Source organism: Acomys russatus, chromosome 23 (genome assembly GCF_903995435.1).
Source record: "Acomys russatus chromosome 23, mAcoRus1.1, whole genome shotgun sequence".
NCBI lineage: Eukaryota > Metazoa > Chordata > Mammalia > Rodentia > Muridae > Acomys > Acomys russatus.
Window position 1 is genome coordinate 39503420 of NC_067159.1, and position 25041 is coordinate 39528460.

General features: G+C 43.2%; 1 protein-coding gene across 2 annotated transcripts in view; it reads left to right on the forward strand.

The window, feature by feature from the left end:
• LOC127206191 (all-trans-retinol dehydrogenase [NAD(+)] ADH4) overlaps positions 1-25041 on the forward strand; it is a 55629-nt gene that overhangs the window by 22131 nt on the left and 8457 nt on the right. Inside the window, exons 1-5 of one of the 2 annotated variants that reach the window (XM_051165447.1) lie at positions 16957-17158; positions 18562-18663; positions 19823-19961; positions 21123-21210; positions 22854-23085. In XM_051165447.1, coding sequence (XP_051021404.1) covers positions 17141-17158; positions 18562-18663; positions 19823-19961; positions 21123-21210; positions 22854-23085 — 579 coding nt within the window. In that variant the 5' untranslated portion in view covers positions 16957-17140. Of the gene's footprint in view, positions 1-16956; positions 17159-18561; positions 18664-19822; positions 19962-21122; positions 21211-22853; positions 23086-25041 lie in introns of those variants that run through there. The other variant, XM_051165446.1, reaches the window with a different exon arrangement.

The window sequence follows — 25041 nt, forward strand, 5'->3', positions numbered from 1 at the left end:
AACACACACACACACACACACACACACACACACACACACACACACACACACACACACACACACCCTACAAATAAAATAAATCCTTTCAAAAATAAAATGTTCTGCTAATAAATTCATTGAAGACTCAAATTAACCTGAAACAGATGCGCTCGGCCTTAGCTCATTGCTTCCTCTCTCTCCTCTCCTCTCTCCTATATTCACAAAGAAGCTTCAGCCTTCTTCAATTGCCCAGGAAGGCTAGCTTTTGGCAGCTCCAATTTCTCAGGATTCAGAAGAGGGAAGGAAGGAAGGAAGGAAGGGAGGGAGGGAGGGAGGGAGGAAGGGACGAAGGGACAAAAGAAGGGAGGGAGGAAGAGAGGGAGGGAGGGAGGGAGGAAAGGAGCGAGGCAGGGACGGGGGATAGTGACTAGGGTCTTGTCATTTATTGGGATTCACATCCTGAAGAGATGGTTACAGAAGATTCCTATTTCATGCCCCTCGGAAACAGACAATAAATGTTCAGTCTCTTCCTAATGTGTCCCATAGATGTTTTTCCTCTGAGAAGCTGCTAAGAGGCCTCGAGCACTGAGGAGTGATTTGTGATATCTGACCCTTTGACTCTGCACAAGTCTCTTTATTCTCCTAGAACTGTGATTAAGGTTGGCAGGTGACTTAGAGTGGGAATTCCCTATTCTCCACATGCCAAAAGCCTCTTAGCAACCCTTGGCCCCAGTCCACAGCACGGGATTACTCTTTCTCTGCCACATAGATCAGACAATGCTGTTGACACTGGGAGGCCAGAATGGAATGTCATTTTGTGCCTAAACCAAGTAGCTCTGTCATTCAGGACTGGTCAGGAAATAAGAACATCTGCATCCTGCCTGCCCACCGTGCTTATCTCAGGCTGGAGCAGAGTTCTCACAGAAAGGACTCCTGACCTGCGAAGCGCCATGAGCTATGCGTCTGCCCTCTCCTTTGAGATGCCTGCTCCCTGCACATAGGGAGGAAGGCACTATCAAACCTCTTCACTCTGGATAAGGAAGTATATTCTCCATCTTCCCGAGTCTGAGCTGAAAATCTATGCCAACTCTGTCCCAGCCTTCCATTTCAGTCCACCTTCCTGTCTGCTCTCCCCTAAATCAACCTTCCCAACAGCTTGAACCTCATCACCTTGAAAAGTCAGTCTCCCAGACAGCTGTTAATAGAGTCTAATTCTTCAACCTACTTTACTTATCTCTATATAACTCTTTCCCCTTTTGGAGGCTGACGTTCACCATGTAGCCCAGATTAGCCCCAGCCTACAATTCTCCTGCCACAACCTTCCGTGTACTGAGGTTACAGTGAGCTACCCTACTCGACTCTGCCTCTACACACATCTGTCCGTGCTGGAGCTCATTGAAAACTTCTAATTTCACCACAGAAGCAGCACCCCTGTCTGCTTCCTGTTAAACTTCACAAGCAATGGCTCGCTACATCCATACACAGGTGTTCACACTGTGGCTCGCTGAAGGTCACGTTAACTCCCAAGGTATATAAGCCTGTGGCCTGCCTCTAAGGCCCACCACTTCAGCCACATTAAATGGTCCTGACCTGACCACCAAGCCAAGCACATCTTTGCCATTTCCAGGCACAATGCTTCCCTGCATAGTGACTACATGGGGCAGTTTATGGCCTCTACCAAGGCTTGCCTAATCCCAGACAGATGTTAGAAGCAGCTATCCATCTTCCAAATACATTGTGCCCGAATCATGCAATGTTTTGAGTCTCTTCCACTTTTCATCTGAAAGATAGCTCAAAGGCTTTATGTCTGCATGGTTTCCACGTTTCTCTTTCAGCAGCCTTCAAAGTACTTTCCCACACCAAGGAAAGTAGACATGAGGGCTCCATTCAGGCAGTAGCTTGACCTCTCCAGTCAGTTATATGGACATTGTCCTCAACAATGGGACTCCACTGTCAGTTTACAGAGAGCAACATTTTTTCTTAGCGTACAGCCTGAAGTAATTGGGGAGACCCTTGGCCAACAACTCAATTGAATATAAGTCCCTCTGCTAGAAGCATCAAAGTGGGGGGGGGTCATAAAAAGCTACTCAGAGTAGCTTGAAGAATTGGGTTTTATTAACGTATTTATAGGAATTCTGACTTTCTAACATGTTGAGGTTCCTCCAAGTGTGTGTAGGTTTAATATGTTCATCTTCCCAGGCTCAAGTTTCTATTGCATGTTGTAAATTAATGCTGGCATTCCCCCTAGTGGCAGCATTTGTCATTAACCTACACTATTCAAAACATGTTCACTGCTCCCAACTGCTTCTCTCTAACTTCATTTAAAAGCCAGATAACCCACACCAGGATGACCACGTGATCCTAAAACAGGCTGCCAGCTTCTCTTTGTCTTTTTAGTGAGCTCTGATAGCCGTTAACTAATCAAACACTATCAATTTATTAGTCTATGTACTGTGCGACTGGGATCTAAGGAACAATAGGCAAAAAAAAAAAAAAAAAAAAAAAAATTAAAATTCCGTATAAAAAGCACTGGAGCTTTGGAGGGAGAGGCAGCCAGAAACCCAGAAACTTCTTCCTGCCTATGAGATGAGAGAAAGCTCTGGCTTCTGCCAAGAAGGGAAAGCAGTTTGCCTATAGAGTAGTAATGTGGTGACGCTGTTTTGTGACACACCTTGGTAGCAACCCTGAGGAGAAAACCCAGCGAGGATAGAGCTGACTTCCTGAAGCCTTCCAGTGCCCTGAGAGGTAACTTGGAAGCAGATTCTCCCTGAAGTGAGCCTTGAGATCACTGCGGCTCTGCTCGGCACCTGTGACTGGGATGCCCTGAGCACAGCCAGCATGCTCCCAGACTCATGACCAACAGAAACTTTGAGAACACTTTTGTTTTTTATTTTCTGCCAAGCAGTAAGATCTGATTCCAGGGCCAGTGCTGCCTTGTGAAGTATCACTAGCACTTAGGAGATAGGACAGTACATAACATTAGAAGGTTAGACATGACGATTATAAAGAACTAAGTGTCATTTACCAATGAGTCAACAGTAGGAGACTGGTAAGCTTGAGTCAGGCAGTCACTAAGAGCGTGTGTTTCTAAGTGCCATAAAGTCTCTATGGCAGCGCTTACTTATCCTTTATGTCCCATCCTTAGGAAGAGACTTGAGCTGAAACATCAACCCTAGAGTTTGACTGTGAGATTATCCATATTGCAGAGTTTTAACTCATAGGCCTAATAAATCTCTAAGACTAAAGTCAGAGCCCCGATGAAGAAGAGGTGGATCTTAAGGCTGAAATGACACTATTATTGAGATCTTGAAACTCGTCGTTGTCCTGAGCCTTTCTAGCTTAAACTAATGGCCCATTGACTACATGCCTAAAGGAATCCAAGTCAGCACACTGTAGGGACCCCTGAGGCCTTGTTTATTGCTGCACTGTCCTAGTTGTGTTTTACTGGGAAGACAACCATGATCAAGGCAAGTCTTATAAAGGAAACCATATAACTGGGGGCTTGCTGACAGTGTCGGGTTGCTCTATGATCATCACAGCAGGAAGCAGGCAAACATGGTGCAGGAACATTGGTTTTCATCCTAATCTACAGGCAACAGGCAGGGAGAGAGGCACTGAACTGGCATGGGCTTTTGACACTTCAAAGCCTACAGTGACACACCTCTTCCGAGAAGGCCACACCTCCTAATCCTTCTTAAACAGGTTCCATTAACTGGTAACTAAGCACTCAAATGGGAGTCTATGTAGGCCATTATCATTCAAATCTCCACATGTACTACTCACAACCAAGCTACAGAATCAACCTATATGTCTATCAACAGGTGGACAAATAAATATACCCAGTAAAGTTTCTGCCATCCATAAAGACAAAATTCTGTCATTTGAAGAAAAATGGATCAACTAGAAGTCATCATACTAAGGAAAGTGAGCCTGCCACAGAGAGACAAATGCTATCTTTTCTCTAATACATGGACAATGATTTTAATAAAATAATTAAGAACAAGACGAGGCCGTAGAGACAGCTCAGCTCTTGCAGAGGACCCGAGTTCAGTTCCCAGCACCCACAAAAAATGGCTTACCACTACCTATAACTCCAGCTTTGGGGGATCAGCTGCCTCTGGCTTCCATGGACACCTGCACTCACATGCACACACTCACACAGAGATATACACATATGTAGCATTTAAAGTAACAGAAATAAATCTTTAAGGACAGGAAAGTGGACTACTTGGGGGATGGGCGATCATCAGGAGGCAGAGGAACAAGAGGCAGTGATGAGGGGAAGTGAATGTGGTTAACGTACTTCGTGTATGTGTATAAAGATGTCACAATGAGAAGCATTATTTTGTGCTGAAAATACATGCCAATTAAAAAACAAACACAATGATTCTCTCCCCCCTGTTGTGGGGTTACAGATTCTCCTGGCCTAGAGACCATGATAGCACCTTAAAGTCTGAGATGAAAACACTAGCCTACAAGCAATGAAGCTGAAAGGGTAGAGGTGCTTTGACAGGGACCAAGGAAGAAGTCAAGAGGTTCTGAGAAGCAGGCACAGTGTAGCACTCTGTGACTAAATTCCTTGGGTGACTTCAAACAGGACAGCTCTTTCACTGAGGCAATAAGAAATAAGTCATGACACAGGGGGCCTCAGAGGGAGAGGTGAGGCCATGGTAGAGGATGTGCCCAGTCCTGATGCGGCTTGACAGGCTAGGATGGGCTGGGGGGGGGGGGCCTTCCCTTTTCTGAGGGGTAGAGGAGGAAGGACATAGGGAGGAGGGAAGAAGGGTGGAACCAGGAGGAGAGGAGGGAGGGGGCTATGATTGGGGTGTTAAATAAATAAATAAATAAATTTTTTAAAGATAGGGATGAGGGCACTGGCCTCAGTGATAAGCTCATCTTTGTCTGGAATAAGCCAGATACAAGAAGAGAAACGCTCTAGACCAGGCATGATGGCCATGTATGGCAGAGGCCAGGGAGCAACACCTCACCATCAGAAGCAAGATAGATCTAGTCATCTAAGTGGACAACGTGACATTCTGGGAAAGGATCTTCCCAAAAGGGCACGATCCCCAGCCCATGACACTGTGGCAGGTAGTGGAGCATTCAAAGCTGAGTCACAGTGAAGGATCTCAGGTCAGTAAGGGTATCAGGGTCTTGAACTGATGGGAGAACGCCTGGATCTTTCTTTGTTTACATTTTTACCATGAAAGGTTTCTTCTACTATGTACAACCATCATAGGCTCAAAAGGAATGGACCAATCAACTTCCAAATTTATGGGCAAAATAAGCCTTTCTCTCAACCCTCACCTAGGCTATTACTATATACCAGAGGCTAGCCTCAAACTCTCAACCCTCTTCCTCATCCTCCTGAGAACTTGGACTACTCACATGTGCTACCATGTCCACCAACCTTTCCTCTTTCTAAAAAGTAATATCTTATCTATTTGTTATAGTAATAGAAAATTGACTTGCACAAGTAATAAAAGGTGACCCCAGGCATCTGACAGGCACAATGTGTCCCCTTAACAAAGTAGCAGGAGTTTCCCCAGAGGGGGATACAATTGCCACCACCACTGACTTCTGACAGGTTTACTTTATGTACCACACATGAAACCCCTCTTTTGGAATGGGCCTCAAATCCAAATAGAAAGCAGCGGGCAAGCTGGGCACAGTGGCGCAGGCCTGTAATCGCAGCACTCGGGGAGGCAGAGGCAGAGGCAGGCAGATCCCTGTGAGTTCGAGGCCAGCCTGGTCTACAAAGTGAGTCCAGGACAGCCAAGGCTACACAGAGAAACCTTGTCTTGAAAAACAGAAAGAAAGAAAGAAAGAAAGAAAGAAAGAAAGAAAGAAAGAAAGAAAGAAAGAAAGAAAGAAAGAAAGAAAGAAGGAAGGAAGGAAAGAAAGCTCTTAGCAGCTACTAATGCATACACGGGCACAGAAAGTCGGTAGTTCACACTCAGGGCCTATTGTTGAGTGTGACTGATGGTGACTTTTGTCCTCCTTCCCCGCCCACCCAGAAGCATGCAGAGCATTTTCAACATGGGAAGCTGCCAGGAAGGTGCAAAGTTCGAGCCCAGCTCCAGCACGATTTCTCTAAGTTCTGCAAGCAACGTGTGTATTGTCCCCAGCAATAGTAATGAAGAGACTTTTTAAACTACGTTCACATTCTTGCCTCAGAGGCCAAACCTGGCCTCTGACTGAAGATGGCTCCCTGTGAAAATGTTGCTAACCCCACTCATCCAACGTTCAGCAAACAGCTTGTATACCGACCGCAGGCCAGGTGCTGTTGATAGACAGGTGTCCTGTGTATGATTTTAACAAAGCAGACACAGTCCTTACCTTTATAAAGCTCTCAGTCTCACAAGAACAACAGATAACAAATGCATGCACACACAGACAGTTACTCACAAAATGCAATAAACATTAGAAAACGCCAGAGTTTAAAAGTGGACTTACTTTGGACTGAAAGACAGATTTTAAGTACTGAATTTTAGATATCAGTTAAAGGCTATATGCATGGAAGAGGTCTGGACATAAGGCTTGCCTACACAGTTCTTTTATGTCCTAGTAGCTGTGCTTTGTTTTCTAACAATAGCAGGATGCAAAAGTGTCTGAGCTACAACTGCTCATTTTATGTTTTATTAGTGTTCAATAAGATGTGTGTGATATTTAGGGACTGTGTATCTATTTCTGTGGTCTTCTGGGCTATGACCTTTTTTCCCTGGGGGCACAACCCATGATGTTGACCCTGCTTACAGACATCCCAGAGGCATCTGCCCATGTTCCTTTACTCTGGCCTGCAATAAGCAAATTGGTTGTGCTGTTGGTCAGGGTTACAGAATCCTTGTGGTTCCTTTTAAATTCTGCATACTACATTCTGCCAAAAGAAATCACTGGATAAAATAGGGGTGCCACTGAGCATGTTGAATTTGAGAGTGGAAGTTGGAAACCTACGAAAGAAAGGCCTGAGAGGCTTGCTGCACAAACAGCTCAGTTCCAGTCTGACAAATCTACAGAGGTGCTGTATAATCTGAAATCTGAATGATTAGGAAAAACTATATTTACTTGATATTTTAATATTAAAGAGACTAAATATACTCATCTAAACAAGAGAAAAGTAATCTTTTATTCAGAGTTTCAACCAGGAGCAGTACATTAACAGCACCAGGCAATTATTAACTTAAATAATAAAAGTGAACTGAGCAATGTTCCAGTGTTCAGAATTCTGTTCACTAGTAATAAAAGAGAGGGAAATTACAGAGTCCAAAGTTTATCAAACATCTGAAACTGCCAAAGAGTACCTTGATAATAAACATGAACTTTGTAATCAAACAGACTTCATATCTAGCCGTGCTCCACTGGACAGGCATGTTACCCACACAGCTGAGTTTTAAAGATTTATTTATCTTATTTATTGCAGATGAGTGCTTTATCTGCAGAAGAGGGTATCAGATTACATTATAGATGGTTGTGAGCCACCATGTGGTTGCTGGGAATTGAACTCAGGACCTCTGGAAGAGCAGGCGGCGCTCTTAACCACTGAGCCATCTCTCCAGCCCACAGTTGAGTTTTATATGTGGAATGCTGCACAGGCAAGAGGCACAGGCAAGACTTAGTAAACAAGACAACAGTCTCACATCAGTGAGAAATATAAACGGCTTACAATGGGCACCAATCCTGTTATGAAACTAGCCCATGAGAGATACACAGCTCCTCTTTTCCTTGAGTGTGAGACTGCAAGAACAAAGGTCCCCAGCTAGGAACTCAGCTGAGCCCCTGACAGAATGGATACTTCAAAGTGTGTCTTCTGGGAATCGGTGGCAGGTCCATTTTCAACGTTCCGGATGGTGCAAGGGAGAAAATCACTCAGCCTAAATAGAATGACTCACAAACTTATGGGAGCCACATGGGGCTATATGCTACTTACGTAGTAAATAAGCCTCTCGTGTAGTTTCATATCACACGTTCTCTAAGGATTCATGTTTACCCCTGAATTACAGGGACACGTATATCATGTGTATATAACAAATGACAAAATCAGTCTATAAGTGAAAAGATATTGGTCTTCAAATTGTGAGAAATATTACCCAGAAAAAACAACATAGAAAACAGTCCTAGAATCCCCAAACCGAGACTATAAAGCTGCCACTCCACAAATTGTACTGTGATACTAAATAGGTAGATGACAGAAGATAGATACGTACATAGATAGATGATAGATAGATAGATAGATAGATAGATGATAGATAGATAATAGATAGATAGATAGATAGATAGATAGATAGATAGACAGACAGACAGACAGAAGACAAGAATTTGATAATAGGCTCTTAATCCTACCCTGAAATTTTAGTGATATTTTGGATGGGGCTTTGGGGAAATCACCAGAACTACAAAGCAGATGACATGGACTTAGAATTAGGATTATAGTGAGAATTCTGGAATTTTGGTTTCTTTAAAAAAAAAAAAAAAAAAAAAAAACAGAAATCTTATAAGAATGTGTCCATGTTAATGTGACATGTGAGGATATGGAGCTGCATGTCCGTGTTGATGTGAGGTGTGGGGATATGGAGCTGCGTGTCCATGTTAATGTGAGTTGTGGGGATATGGAGCTGCGCCGCAGCCGCTGACTAGGATGTGTTTCATGCTCTAGCAGGGACGTGATTTTTCCAGCTGGAAATAGTCTCTGTGATTATGTCACACTTGGGATTCTGGGGACTTTACTGAGAGGCAGTGTGGGTTGTTGGTTGTTGATTTCGATTTGTTAAGTAGTTGTGTGCAAAGAATAAATAAGAAAAAGAAAGAATTCGATATCCTGATGGCAAAGATCAAACTTGCCCACAAGGAACTCAATGCCCCTAATAAGCAGGAAGTAGTTTAATGATAATGTCACCCCTCTTTATGACCCCTGAATTTATTCAAAGATTTCTTTCCTTTCTTCTCTATTCTTTTTTTCTCTCATAGCTAGTCTTAGGGGGTTGATAGGGAAGAATAAAATGGGTGGAGAAGGGTAGAAGAGAAAAAAAAAAAACCTCACAGGCTACAAGTGGTGCCCAACGTGGGGTTAGGCACAATGGGAAATTTGACTTCAAATGCTGGAGAGAAAAAGGCAGAGAATGAATAGATTTTTTTTTCAAGAAGCCATCAAAGAATTTATTGTGGCTACTACCACTGGAATATCCCCTGCTATGCTCCCAGAGTGGGATTTTGTTTTTTCTTTTTATTCTTCTTATATTCTGTTTCAAAAAAAAAAATTGGGAAACTGGCTGAGAAGTTAGAAAATCTGTGGGTGGAAATGGAAGAGCAGGAGAAAAAAAAAAAGAAAAGAAAATGGCTAAAATGAGAAAACAAAAGGGATCACTCTACTCTCCCTTTTCTGAAAGGGTTGCAGAGTTGGTGAGGCAACTGGAAAAACTGTAGGTGGAAGTGGAATCACTTGGGATGTGAGGAGCATCAGAAAAGGGAGAGCAAAAAGGCTCAGACCCAGTGACTGAGCAAGAGAGTGGGAGTAAAGCGGGAAAGAAACTGCACTGCAGGGCAGTCAGGTCAAAGAAAAGCTGAAAAAGCGGGAAGACAATCTGATGAAAGAGCCCATTTTGGGGGAAAAAAAGCACCATTGATCTTGAGCCAACCACACCACCAGAATTAGAGGAGGGGCAGCCCGGGGTTTTAAAATCAGCAGCAGCTTTCCCAGTGGTCACACACTATATGCCTGCTCATGGTGTGGAACAGGGTCATATAAGATAGGACGGTGTCCTATGGAAATGATAGCTCTAAAATAGATCTAAGTCTTAGAGAGGGCATGATTTTATATGGAATGCACTCACCTTATGTGAGACAAATTCTAAATAATTGGTCTGCTCAAAATAGAATTATTTCCCAAGCCAGGAAGGGATGTGTGACAGCTGAACTTGAGAATTAATGGCTTGAAACAGAAAGGGGGAAATATAGTGAGAATTCTGGAATTTTGGTTTCATTAAAAAAAAAAAACAAACAGTGAGTCCACGAAAGCTAAGGATACACAGAGAAGCCCTGTCTTGAAAACAAAAACAAACAAGCAAATACAGAAAATTTTTAATCCAGGTGTGGGGATGTGATGCTGCTTCGTGGCAGCTGACTATGATTTGCCTCGTGCTCTAGCAGAGGCGTGATTTTTGCCAGCTGCAGATAGTTTCTGTGATTTGTGTGACATTCGGAATTCTGACATTTTCTGAGGGTATATAAATGCTAGTGCCTCGAGAGGCTGAGTGCATTCTTGGTTGGATATTGGTTGTTGTTGGTCACAATTTGTTAAGTAGTTATGTGCAAAGAAAAAAAAAAATTAGATATCTTGATGGCAGAGATCAAACTGTGTCCGCAAGGAGCTCAACGTCCCGAATTAGCAGGAAGTAAGTAGTCTAATGATAACATCACCCCTCTCCAGCACCTAACTTCACAGAGAATCTCTTTCTTTTCTTCTCTATCCTTTTTTCTCTCCTGCCTAGTGTTTGGAGGTTGAAAACAAAGAAAGGGGGTGGAGGAAGGTGGAAGAAAGAGAAGCCCCCAAAGTAGCAAATGTCTGCTACAAATGATCTTTAAGGAGCAGTAGATCCAGGGAGTGACCCTTCTGAGCTTGAGTTTCTCAAGGCACATTGCGGCAGAGAATGCCTGAGAGAGGTACAGGCAAGTCAGGTATGTGTGCATGGATGGCTTCAGAACCTAGGCCAGGAACTGAACAACAGCCATGGAAAAATGCGCTGAAGATCTTGCCTCTTGGCTCTTCAAAATGTTTTCCATTTCTTCACATTTTCTTATCCCCTCAAAGATGTTAGCGTCTGTTTGTTTTTAATGAATTAATAACAGAGTCTTGGCACCCCCCGCCCACAGAATTCATGTGTTGTAGTGCTTAGAAGCAGAAAAGGATTTTATTTTCCCAAGGCCTCAACCCTTCGCAGAATTGCTCTTTGGCTCTGTCCCCCATCTGAGCTCATCTGGGCCTGACATGCAGCTTCCCTGTGCCCTTCCCTGAGTCCTTGGGCTGCTGTTATGCCAACTCCACGCCAGATGCCAATTGCTATGGACACTGATATCATGACTTTAATGCATGTGGAGTGTGTATTGCCTGGTGGGGAAAGTGGTGCAGGTGCACATGTGTGTGCAGCTGGAGGACAGGGCAACCTCAAGTATCATTTTCTGTAACACTGCTCACCTTATAGGCTTGAAATAGGGTCTCCATTGGCCTACTCTCATCAAATAGACGAGGCAAGCTGGGCAGGCCCTCGAGGGAGCCTTCTGCCTCTCGCTCTCCAGTGCTGAGGTCATAAGCACATGCCAACATGCCCATCATGGAACTAGAACATGGGCTTTAGGGATCAAATCCTGGTCCTCACATTTGTAGACCCTTCAACACATCTGTAACTTTGTTCTGGGAACTTCCGTTTGCACTTACTTTCAAAGATGCTATTAAAACCTGATGTGGCTGTGCATGCCTTGACGCCCAGCTCAGAAGGAAGGCAGACAGATCTCTGTGAGTGCAAAGACGGTCTGATCTACCTAGTGAGTTAGAGAACAACCAGAGCTACAGTTACACGTTTTTTTAAAATCAAAGATGCTGATGCCAATGTAGCATGACCAAGGTCTATTTCCTTAGTCCTTGGCCACTTCCTCCTCCTGAGGCTGACTACCAAGATCCAGCTATCAAAGTATGCAAGTCCAGCAATCAAAAGCCCCCCTTGGCTCACCTAATGAACATGCTCAATTCAAAGTAAACATCTCATTTAACATGGGGTTTCCCCTTGTGCATTTATAAGCCGTCGTTTTCCTGTTGCCACATCTGTCTCCTTTCCATCCAGAGGCAGTCCTCTGTTCCTTAGGGACAAATGGCCCTCACTCTTTCCCTTGTTCTCTTCTCCTCTTCTATCTCCTGTGTTTGTCTCTTACTCCCTGCCCTCTGTCTCTCAGGCAAATAAATGTCCTTTGTGCTAAGAATTTGGTCTTAGGAGTCCTAAGCCAAGACTTTTCCTTTCAAATAAGAATCTAGTGTTTTGAAACAGGGACTACAGACAGCTGTGCCAGCAGGAGACTTGGTATCGAGATTATTACAACAAAGCAAATAAGAAATAATGAGAATCCTATCTGCAGATTCATAACAGTGGGAAGAAGGAAATTAAAAAGGGTCACTGGGCTTGTCAGTGCTACAGAAAGTATAGAGAAAGGAGCTTTAGGACTCTGAGAAAGAGAACAGAGACACAGTGTTAAAGCAGAAGTAAGAGAAAGTACTTTCCAAGTTTGAAAAAAAGAACAAAGGAGTTGTTTTGTGAACATCATCAACTAAAATCGAGATGTCTACAAGCAATTGGTATTTCCAGCCTAAAGTAGGACGGGAAGAAGGGAGGGAGGAAAGAAAGATGGGGAATGGGAGGATGATAAGGGGAGCATGAGATAGCGGAGGAAAGAAGGAAGGCAGGCAATAAGTTAGGGAGAAAGAAAAGGAAAGTGAAGGGGAGAGGGAAGAAAGGAAAGAAATGGGGGATTGGAGAGAAAGGAAAAGAGGGAAGGATGATGGAAGCAAAGAGAAAAGAAAGAAGAAAGGGAGGAAAAAGGGAAGAGAGAAAAGGAAGAAGAGAGAGGGTGAGAGGGAAGGAAGGAGGGAGGGAGGGAGGCCTGTAGTATAAAGGACATGAAAACAGGTGCTAATGTCTAGAAAACCTGGACGGCTACAGAGGCATTTTATAAAAAGATGGGTGTTGGAAGGTTTGATCTATTTTATAAGGAGACTGCTAACAGTGTAGAGATCACAGCTAACAGAAAGCACTAGACCAGTGGTTCTCGGCTGTCCTAAAGCTGCAACCCTTTAATACAGTCTTAGTGTATGGAGGCTTCACGTAAATGAGACGCCCAACCACCACCCACAGTTTGAGAACCACTGCACTGGAGAAGCCAGAATTGTTTAAATGGGCTTTTTTCTTCAGAAAAGAAATGATACCTGTTCACCCAGAAAGCTGGAGTGGATATTGAAAAACAACCTGGTGATCTTTTGCTGTTCTGTGGAGCCAGCCTTCAGCTGAATCCCCTAATCCTGACCATTGTCTATGCCCTAGTCCTGAGCTTTGTCTCTCAGGGACTAGGACTCATCCTTGGGAAAGAGCTGCCCTGTACTTTGCATTCTCCACCAACTGAACCCATCTTTATGCTTGTTCCAAATCCTCCCCCTCAGCCCTTACCCTGAGCTGTTTGCTTTTTTAACTCAGGGGCTCTCCTACAGATATGCATTTTGCAAGAGAGTTTCCATGTACCCGAACATAAAGCTTTCTTGTGATAATTGAAGGGGGAAACTTTTTTATAAAGTTGTGATGTGTTTAAATGTGTAAGAAAAATAAACCACTTGGTCAGACTCCAGGAACTTTTTACCCTGCACTGGCTAAGTAGTGCTGATCTGACCTTCATTCCTGCCCTCACCTGGCTTGGTTCCTGGCTGGTTTACTGGCTGCCTGTGATGCTTGCAGGGACCACCGTATAACATGCTTTTTCAGAGTTTAAGTACATGAAAATAGAACCCAGTGAATTACAAATTGAAGGGTGTGTATTAGGAAACTGGAAGAGAGAACATGCATTATACTTTAAAAGTTGATTAAATAACTTAATTCAATAATAAACTACTGATGTCAAGAGGGCTTGTGAATACTATGAGAACATGAAGAAGAGTGGCAAAGCTAAAGAGAACACACTAACAAGGAAAGATTGCCAAAGATATGTTAAACTTTTAAAACACAGAATATAGAACTTTCACAGATCAAGTGTAAAATATGTAAAACAGGGCCATGGAGATGGCTCAGCACATAAAGGCAATTGTCTCCAGTTATTAGCTAACACATACAAATAAAGTAATAAACAAGTTTAAATATGTAAAGCAAAAAGTTAAGAATACTATAAGAGGGCTGGAGAGATGCCTCAGAGGTTAAGAGCACTGGCTATTCTTCTAAAGGTCCTAAATTCAATATCCAGCAACTACATGGTGGCGCATAACCATCTATGGCGAGATCTGGTGCCTTCATCTGGCATCTAGGCATACATGCAGGCAGAACACTGTATAAATAATAAATAAATAAATCTTTAAAAAAAGAATACTATAAGAAATGAAAACTGCATAACAAGGATTTTTACAAATGCCTTACACACTTATAAGCAGGGTAACCTGAATTGAGTACATCAAAGTGCTGATGCTCAGTGATATTCAGAGAAACAATGATCATAAAGAATTACAAACCCAACTTATATTGTAAAAAGAATTACATATCCTTACGTAGCACCATAGCATCAATTCAAGTCTGGCAACTCTCAGGATGAGTTCCCACATCTGTCACTCATAGGCCTAGTCAGTCTGTAAACAAGAGTTGCTCTGACCATCACAGTGGCACATCCAGCAATCTCCATAGTGGCCAGAAGAGCAGTCAACCAGGATGAAATCAGAAGATTACAGACTACAGGGAGAAACAAGTCAGCTCTAGGGCAGATCTTTTTTTTTAATTTAATCACTTTACAACCTGATCCCAGCCTCCTCCCTCCTCTCTTACAAACCCCACCTCCACACACCCTTCCGCGCCCCTCCCCACCCCCCACCCCCCGCTCTTTCTCACCCACCCTGGCACCTCAAGTTGAAATAGGACTAAGAACATCTTCTCACCTTGAGGCCTGACAAGGCAGCCCAGCTAGTGGAAAGGGATCCAGAGTCAGGCAACAGAGGCGGAGACAGCCCCTACACCCATTGTTAGGGACTCATATGTTAACCAAGTTGCACATCTATACATATGTGTATGGGGCCTAGGTCCAGCCCAGGCACGCTCTTTGGTTGGTGGTTCAGTCTCTGTGAGCCCCCGTGGGCCCGGGTTAGTTTACTGTGTTGGTCTTCTTGTGTCCTTGACCCCATCGGTTCCCTCTACCCTTCCTCCTACTATTCCACAAAACTCCCCCCAGCTCTACCTATTGCTCGGCTGTGAGTCTGTGCATCTGTTTCCATCAACTGCTGGATGAAGCCTCTCAGAAGACAATTATACTAGGCTCCTGTCTGCAATCATAGCCGAGTATCATTAATAGTGAAAGGGGTTGGCTCTCTCCCATGGAGTGGGTCTTAAATTGAACCAATCATTGATTTGCCATTTCCTCAATCTCTGTTCCATCTTAATCCTGCAGAGCAGAATTTTACAGCAAAAGGAACTCGGGAGATAATGAACTCTCCTACCAACCATCTGTGATGATGGTGGATACATGGTTTTTTACATTCATCTGAGGTTGTAATTTTTAAAATAAAAATATAACCTTTAAACGTTTGTTGAGTTGTTCATCATTTGGAGGCATTCGTTTCTCAAACAGCCATCATGTGCAACACTGGGGCCCAGAGCACCAATGGTAGGCCCCTGAAGGCCAGCCAGGCACTAGGCACTGGTCCTCAAGGGCTATGGCCCTACTGTCTTTAGAGGACATTGTGAGACCCAGAGCCACTGGGACTGTTTCTCAGGCTCACACATCCAGAGGGACACAGGAAGTCATTTCCCAACTGTTGGGGTTTGGTCTGGTTGCTGCCCAAATGAGCAGACTCATGTACCCCAATAAAGTTTGTAGCCTTGCCTATGAACTTATTCCTGTTTTACCAATTAAAAAACCTTAGCTATGGCTAAGGTTCCCGGACTGGCCAGACAGAGAGGTTCTTGGGGAAAAAAGCAGAGAGACCAGAGGAGGAGGGACAGGAGGAAGAAGGCCCACACTATGGGTTAGGTGGAGGAGAAGCACATGGATGGAGATTTGGCCCAGATGAAGAGCATTTGCAACACCTGGGATTATGGGTTGGAGGCAGCTCAGTAGGAATTATTAAAAGCAGATGGCATGGGATTGGGGCCGGGTATGGGATAACTGCCCCAATATGGGAGGTAGTAGGGGATTAATATCTGCCCTACCCCCAGTGAACCAAGGCTATTTTAAAATATAACAGGTGTCTGTGTTTTTTTTTATTTATAGCAGTTTAGAAAACATCGCCATAATAATCATTAGCCTAATAATAAATACTTATTAGGCCTTACTGTTAAATTAACCACAACACCCAACAGTGACAAAATGGTCCCTGACTGCAGCAGAGTTGAAGGGACTTGGCAAGTTTGAGCCAGTAGCTTTTTAGCCCTTGAACAAAAGTGTTTCAGTGTTCAAGCAATCAGTGTCACCTTGCTAGTATGTGATGACTGTATCAGTCCTGATGTCCCCTAATTAGGCAAACAGGAACGCTTGTCCAGCAGGGCACATGAGGAGAATTCTTATGTAGCCACTGACTCACCATGAGCTGAAAGAAAATACAAACAGTAGAAAGAAAAGGGGAAGCAGAAACTACAGTGAGTTGAGCAGTGGAATGCTCAACAGTAAGACACAACCCACAACTAAAGGTACCATGAGTAACTGAAAAGATGGCTCAGCAATTAGGAGCACTGGCCACTCTTCTAGAGGACCCGGGTTCAATTCCTAAAACCTACATGACAGCTGACAACTATCTGTAACTCCAATCCTAGGGGTACCAATAACCACTTCTGGGTTCCAGGGGCACCAAGAACACCTGTGGTACACAAACACACGTGCAGTCAAAACACCCATACACATAAAATAAATAAATAAAGGCACCATGAACAATCAACAATCAGAACTAAGAGGGGAAAACACATGGAAGTGTATACACTATGAGTCTATTCACACCAACTAAGTAATAAACAAAACTAAACTATTAGATAAAAAAGCACAATATATAGTAAAACCACAAATGTGTAAGGAAATTATTATCAGGGTGTAAAGGAGAAGAAGGGAAGGGAGGGCAGTTCCAGAGCAATTGAAATGCCCTCTACTTAGTGGTTATTTGTAACTCAGCCTTATACAATTAATAATTTACTTTCTGTATTTGATACATTGTAATAAAAGATTGAAAAAAAGAGCTAATTAAAAAGTCTCAGTGCCAGCTGGGAGCAATGGGTTTGAGGATGAACTATGACATTACAGATAAATGTCACAGCAGGAGTCAGGGCCGTGATTGGAAAACCAGCCACCAGGAATGGTATTTATTCAGAGTTCCCAGCACAGCACACACAGCATTCTGGGTAGAGGTGAAGGTCAGAGTTAGAAAGAAACTTCCAAAGCAAGCTTCCCAAGGAAAATGGGCACCAGGGGAAAAGTAAGTAAATTACTTGTATCTGAATTTAGCTGCTGCTTCTGTTGTGTCTGCATGTTTGTGGAAGATGCTTCCGCAAGGCGCAGTGACTGAAGTCAGCACAGGGCAGTTCATAAGCAAGAAATTTGTTCTAAGGAAAAACAACTCTGGATTTGCCAAAGTGTCTTCTAGGGAGCTCAGATATGGGGAGGCAGGGAGAAAATTCAGTTACCCATGTTCTAACCATCAGTATGTATTTAAAGTGTGTGAATGAGTGAGACAAAGCAGACTGCAAAATGTTGTGTCTATGTCCCCATGTGAGGCCACTCGCTCAGATGCTTTTGAACATAAGGAGAAAGCAAGTGATAAAAGTAAAGGTGGGTTTTTTTCTTCCATTTCAAAACTTCTTTGTAATGAATGTACATTGCATTTGTAATATAAAAAATAACTATTTAAACCATAATTAAATATTGTCTAAAAACAATTGAGAAGCAAATGTTCAAATATTCAAAGAAATTTACACCAACAGTACAGGTAGTAGTTAGGACAAAGGGTTATAGACTTTCTTTTTATTTTACTTGTATTTTAAATTAAAAATGTAATTTTAGCCAGGTGTGGTGGTGCACACTTATAATCCCAGCACTCAGGAGGCAGAGGTAAGCAGATCTCTGTGAGTTCAAGGCCACCCTGATCTACAAAGCGAGTCCAGGACAGCCAAGGCTACACAGAGAAACCCTGCCTCAAAAAACCAAAAACCAAAACAAAAGCAAAATGCAATTTGAGACTGAAGTAAAATAAAATACTGTCATTGTAAAATCTTAGGCGTTCTGTTTCTTTTCATGCAATTGTTACAAAGAGAACAATTTTTATTTAACTCATAGTCTACTGATGAACACGTATAAGCCTCACTTCCCAGGTTTTTACCAACTGGAGACCTTAGTTGATCCTGTCAGTGGCTTTGGGATGGGATGTCTTCTCTAACAGTTCCAGAGTGATAGGGATACTTGCGGTCTAAAGGCCACACTCCAAGTAGCAAAGCTAGAACATACGTGATGACCTTGGCTCAGGTGATTCAGAGCTGATTACAAATGCCTACTGGCCATCTCCTGAAACTTCAAACCTCATGTTATATCTTTGTTACGGAGATGAATAGGTAGGCACAGTTTTAGGGTAAATTTTCATATATCTGTTTCTTCAAAATATAAAAATTACAATGGATATAACATAGAAATTAATTTATGTTAAGATCTCCTGAAAATAATGTAAGTATACATGCATCTAGTTACAAACTCCTTTTTTCATATAATTATAGATTGGCCCTTCTGCCCCCCCACACACACACAAAATCATCATAGTCTCTCTGTCTCTCTCCTCCCTTCCCTCACCACCATTCTCCCTCTCACCTCTCTCCTTCCTCTCTCTTTCAGGTTATTACATGCAAGGCAGCCATTGCCTGGGAAACTGGCCGCCCCCTTTGCATTGAAGAAATTGAAGTGTCTCCTCCAAGGGCTCATGAAGTTCGAATTCAGGTGAGTAGGGACTTGAGCTGGGCAGTGCAGACACGGCCCTGGACGTTGGCTTTCCCTTGTGGGCAGCTGGAATTTTAGACTCAAATTTAAAAAGAGGCATTATTATGCTTTTTTACAGTGGGCTTGGAATTTAATTAACAACTATCTTTTTTTTTCCCCCCCCTTGGCTTTTTTTTCTTTTTAAAGACAGGGTTTCTCTGTGTAGCCCTGGCTGTCCTGGACACAATTTGTAGACTAGGCTGGCCTCAAACTCACAAAGATCCACTCGCCTCTACCTCCCCAAGTGCTGAGATTACAGGCGTGTGCCACGGCTCCAGGTGCCAACTGCTAATTATGAGGAAGTGTTACTAAAAAGAAGAAAGAAGTGGCCCAAAGCAAAGGAAGTTGAGAACTCAGAAAGCTACCCTGGGCCACAGAGGGTCATGGGTGGCAAGAGGGGGACTAGGGCTGGGTCAGTAGAGAGGAGTGCAGCAGAGCCATTAACAACAAGTCCAAAGTTGCCCATTTCCCTCTGGACCAACCTATCACAGGTTCGTGTCTGAGGGTATATGGTGGAGCCTCACGGACGACGAATCTAAAGAACCGCAGTGGCGCAAGCTGAAAGGTGGTTTAGTTCTTTTTGGGGGGTTGGGGGGGAGGAGGTTTGCGAGACAGGGTTTCTCTGTGTAGCCTTGACTGTCCTGGACTAGCTTTGTAAACCAGGCTGGCCTCAAACTCGCAACGATCCGCCTGCCTCTGTCTCCTGAGGGCTGGGATTAAAGGCTTGCACCACCACGCGAGGCCGTTTAGTTCTTTTAACTACAGCTTATTTCCTCCGCTTCATTTCCTGCAGTCTCCACACAACAGAACAAGCCTTGTACGCCTGTGTTCTCACTGCTGCCCAGTGTCCATCCTTTTATCCCTTTTACCTTTGGTTTTCCTCTCTAGAGATCGTATCACCAACACCATGACCCCCCCTACCCCCGGAAACAATGAAAATTAGAAAATTAAACTAGATTCTAGGAAGAATAGAATATAGCCTTGTGTATTTTGTATGTCCTTTCCCCCCCACCCAAATGTAATTCTTTACTAAAGTCTAGGACTGCTACAATGATTCAAGATAACACTAGACCTAAGAACACACTGCAAAGACTCAACCCAAGTCTGTCTCGCTTTGTAGGTAATCGCCATGTGTGTGTGCCCAACTGACATCAGCGCTACCAATCCTAAGAAGAAAGCTCTCTTCCCGGTAGTCCTTGGCCATGAGTGTGCAGGAATTGTAGAAAGCGTGGGGCCAGGAGTAACCAACTTCAAACCAGGTATTTCGCCTTCTGAGTATAATGAAACAGACAGTTCCTGGTCTTTCCTGTGATAGCCTCTGACAACTGCCTTTGCTTTTGATGCTATGGCTGAGCTTTGCTCACAGAGTTCCTCTTTCCTGAAGGGGCACTGACACAGTCTCTCACGTTGTAGCAAAGAAGCATATTTCAAACCAGAGTAGCCTAATAAAATCCTGGAAATATAGCCACTTTATTTACATAAAAGGAGAAATTGACCTATAAAATGTAGCTATAGGGCTGGTGTAAACCAAAGCTTCCGTGGTTCACAAATACTTTCTCCGTGTGAAATGGAAATTTATTTTATGTTATGTAAAGAGTGGAGGCTTGCAGGAGGCTTAAGGGGAAAGCATCACACATGTCAATGTTAGGTTAAGTGCCATAAGTTCATAAAATAAAACCTACTACCCTGAAACAAGTCAATGACTCATCATATTTACAACATATACAGCGTGTACTGGTGTGCAGGCCATGTCAGATCTGATGAGCCATATCACCCCTGCACCCAAACTCAGATGTATGTCAGCATTTTTCAAGTAGGAGCACAGAAGCAGATTCCTCCCTCAAACCCCGCACCCTTGAAAGCATGACCAGTGCGACTGGCCTTGGATTTCTCTTTTCCAAAATGGCAGATGTGAGAGTAAAATAATAACATTCAGTAGCCGAATGGTCACTGTGGTCATCAAAGAACCAGCGCCATCACTAAATGGGACCCTGAGGGGGAGCTAGAAAATGATGGGATGAGTCTGAATGGTACACATGGGCGGTAATATGAAGTCGATGCTCCGCCTCTCACCTAGCATGCCCCACCCCCTGTGTCCTGCAAAGATGCTCTCCGTTCCGCACAGTGCTTAGACCGGAAGTAAACAAAAGGCATATGCAGAGACTTCATTGAGCAGACTCCCAGCCAGAACTCCACACCTGTTAAAGTGCAGTGCTTGAAAGGACCCACAGTCTTACTTTTGTTGAATATAAAACGTATACTGTACAAAATGGTGTTCTGCACTGGCTTATCTGAAAGTTTTTTTAGGGCTAGGAATCGAGCCTGAGACCTTGTATAAACTAGGCAAGTTCTCTCCCAATGACTTCTAGAACCTGTGAGAACATCTGAGGTACCATCTAACATCTGGCCTTTCTTTCTAGGTGACAGAATAATCCCATTCTTTGCACCACAGTGTAAAAAATGCAAGTTCTGTGTGAGTCCTCTCACAAACCTCTGTGGGAAACTCCGGTAAGCGTTCTTCCCTGTTAGCGAGAGTACACGTAGGCATGAGTGCCTTAAACGCACTGGCCAAGCATAAATGGAGGCAAAAAGATGAGACCCTTCCACCTACTAATTCTCCTCTGTGCCTATAAGACACTGTTCCAAACACACAGGAAGAGAAACACGCTAAAATGTCCACCATTGGGAGGCTTATAATAGCGATCCAAAACCACACGAGTGTGCTTCAATGAAAACATAAATTGACCTACTGCTATAGGGTAACACAGTTAACTGCCATATACTGAAAACAACTAGGCTTAAAATATATACACTACCTAATTTTACACACATGTTAAGGAGAAGAAGACATAGCACACAGTGCGGCACAGAAAGACAGTGTCAGAGTTTCCGGTTACATGTATATGTAACAGAAGGTACAAACACATCCCGGGAGGGATAAATTTCAAGTTAAAATCACATCTACTTATAGGGGAGTGAGAGGAAGTACAGAGAGGTAGGTACATTGCTTACTCCAAGGCCGTACAACCTCAGGTCCTGAAACAGACACTGTGGCTCAACAGTGTGGGTCGTAATCACGTCAGACTGGTTTTATTGAGACCATAGACTGCTGATCGAAACCTGGGGGGTGGGGGGGGGGGAGGGATGGCTCAGCAGTTAAGACTGTGAGGACTTGGGTTCAGTTACCAACACCTACATAGTGGTTCCTAACCACCTGTCCCACCAATTCCAGGAGATCCAGTGCCCTCTTCTGGCCACTGTGGGCCATGTGTGGGCCATGCCCATGTGTGGTGCATATAAGCAAATCTTTTATAGAAATAAGTTAAAGCCATATTACTCATGTCTACGCCTTTGTTTCTCCGTCTACAGTTTGCAGGGTTAAGTTAAAACTATACTCTTTTGCATAACTTAATGAAACGATGGATTTAGACAACAGCCATGAATTCTAATTATATTTAAAAAAAAAAAAGAAATAATCAGATACAATGACCCCTCCAGGTGTAGGACACCACCTTTGAAATAGTTCCACACAAAAAAATGTGATATTTGAATCAGACAGTTTGTTAAAACCTTCTGATCAAAGAGGCAATGCTGAGACAGAGAGACAAAATAAAGCAGATACCAGTAGAAAGCTCAGCAGCACTTGTGAGGAGGGACACTCTATGCGACTGATGACTCCGGTTTCCCACACAGGAGGTACAAACAGAAAGAGACATCTTAGTAAAATGCACTCTCTCAACTTTAAGGAGTCCTTGAGAAATGTGTCCTGAGACATTTCAATACAGATGAAGCGGTATGATACTGGAGAAAAGGTGTGTATTGTGGAGGGCAGCCAATGAAACTTGACTGACAAGGACTGGACAGTTAATTAAGATGTAAGGTCCTTGTACGAATCTATTTTTATTTTTACTTGAGCTTTCTATTAGAAAAAAGATCAGTTAATAATATAGCCCTTAAAAGAGCCTCTGACATACAGAAAGCACTCAACAGAAGTTTGTTGCTATTAACATTAAAATAGCTCAACAATACTATTTATGAATGAGAAAATATCTAATTATTTTCCCGGCTTTTCCATTTGATTGCACGAAAGTTTCATGACAAATATACAATGTCCACTATATCTTCCTCATTGTCTCCTTTTCTTTTTCTAGAAACTTTAAATACCCCACTATTGATCAAGAGCTCATGGAAGACAGAACCAGCAGGTTTACCTGTAAAGGGAAACCAATTTACCACTTCATGGGAGTCAGCTCATTCTCTCAGTACACTGTGGTTTCCGAAGCCAATCTTGCCAGAGTCAACGATGAGGCAAACTTGGAGAGAGTTTGTCTGATTGGCTGTGGGTTCTCATCAGGCTATGGGGCGGCCATCAACTCTGCCAAGGTACACTGTTAAATGCTAGGCTGTCCGCAAATAGAGGTTGCTGGGAGGCAATGCCGTATAAAGGAGTTAGAATTGTCCTCACACTGTGGCTGCATTGCTTATTGCCACTATAATTAGCTATATCTCTGTGATTTTTTTTCTTATGCATCGGGGATTGAACCTCAAGCCCTGCACCTGTTAGGCAAATGCTGCACCAGTGAACTACACCTCTAGTTCAGCCTCTGTGAGTTTACATAGGCTTTTAGGGGTCTCTAAATAATGATATCAATAGGTGTGAGCATATAAGTTATGTTGCATATATAAAACCTTGATTTAATAAGCTACATATAGATGTCCCCTGACTTAGATAAAGACCATTTAAACATGACCTCTGCATATGAATGCTCATCTGGGGGACAACAGCAATTACAGAAACCCCACCTACTTCCACTTTGTCACCCCTGCTTTCTCCGTGATTATGTATTAAGGGAGCTCAATAGTAATTTACCAATTTCCAATCCCTTTGTGGTTTAAAGAGAGCATATTCTTACAAGATGTGTTCCTGGGATCCTATTGGAATTTGAACACTCTTTCTAGGCTAACGGGGTTGCAGACAAATAGAGAAGGTGGTTAAAAGAAGAAGAAGAAAGATCTAGGCATTTCTGAAGCAGGGCAGACGCCCCATCTCTCCCTGCTGAGTCGACTTGATACATTAGATACATGCCAGTCTATCCATATATACATGATCTCCAGCTCACTCATTCATGCCTCCCAAACAACACTGCATCGACCAGGCCGCCCTCAGACTCCCGTTCCTCCTGACTTTGCCTTCCAAGTGCCAGAATTGACGGCATGAGCCACACTGGGCTGGGTTTCTGTTTTGAGTGATTTAGATTTTAATGGGTTGGGTTTTTTTTAACTTTTGGTAAAATGTATTTTTTTTATGTGTCTGAGTGTTTTGCCTGCATGTGTACGCACCATGGAATATATGTGCCTGTAGATTAGATGAGGGCATCAGATCCAGTGTAACTGGAATTACAGTAGGTTGTGAGCTCCCATGTTGGGGCTGGGAGTCAAACCTGGGTCCTCTGAAGAACAGCAAATACTCTTATCTGCTGAGCCCTCTCTCCAGTCCCTTGAGTAATTTTAGTTTTAATCAATGAAAATTATATATGGAGTACAGTGTTCTGACTTATAGATGATGGTGATGATGAAGATAGATAGATAGATAGATAGATGATAGATAGATAGATAGATAGATAGATAGAACAACATACCTATTTCCTCACAAAATTACCTTTTCATAATTTTTTAAAAATCCTTTACATGTATCCCTAGAAATATTAAGTGTAGATGATCTGCAGTGAACACTCCCATTCTGCACAGCAGGTCTCCTTAGATGGTTTGGCATTGGTGCTGAGTCAGGTGTATGGTTGCAAAGTAGTCTCCCATATCATATGTTACCTCAATTCTGTTGGGTGTCTCCTTGGTTATGCAGAAGGGCTTTATATTATATAACCCCATTTGTCTATTTTTTCTTTGTTTCTTATGCTTCTGTTTTATGTTTTGTTCTGTTTGGGGAGATAGGGCCTCACTAGACAGCCCACAATGGCCTTCCTTGACCATGTGACCTCGCTCCAGCCCCCATGCTCTTCAGAGAGAGATCCAAGTCATCACTGTGCATATCATGGCCATAAACACTTCCCCTTATGTTCCTCCTAGTGGATTTATAGCTTTATCTGTTGCTTTTAAACCTTTAACCCTCTGTGAACTGAATTTGTATATGGTACAAGAGTCAGCTGGACATGGTGGTGCACGCCTTTGATGCCAGCACTAGGAAGGCAGCGGCAGACAGCTCACTGTGGGTTTGAGGCCAGACTGGTCTACATAGTGAGTTCCAGGACAGCCAGAGCTACCTAGAGAGACCCTTGTCTCAAAAAGAGAAAAAGAGGAGGAGACGTCTACTTTTTTCTTCTA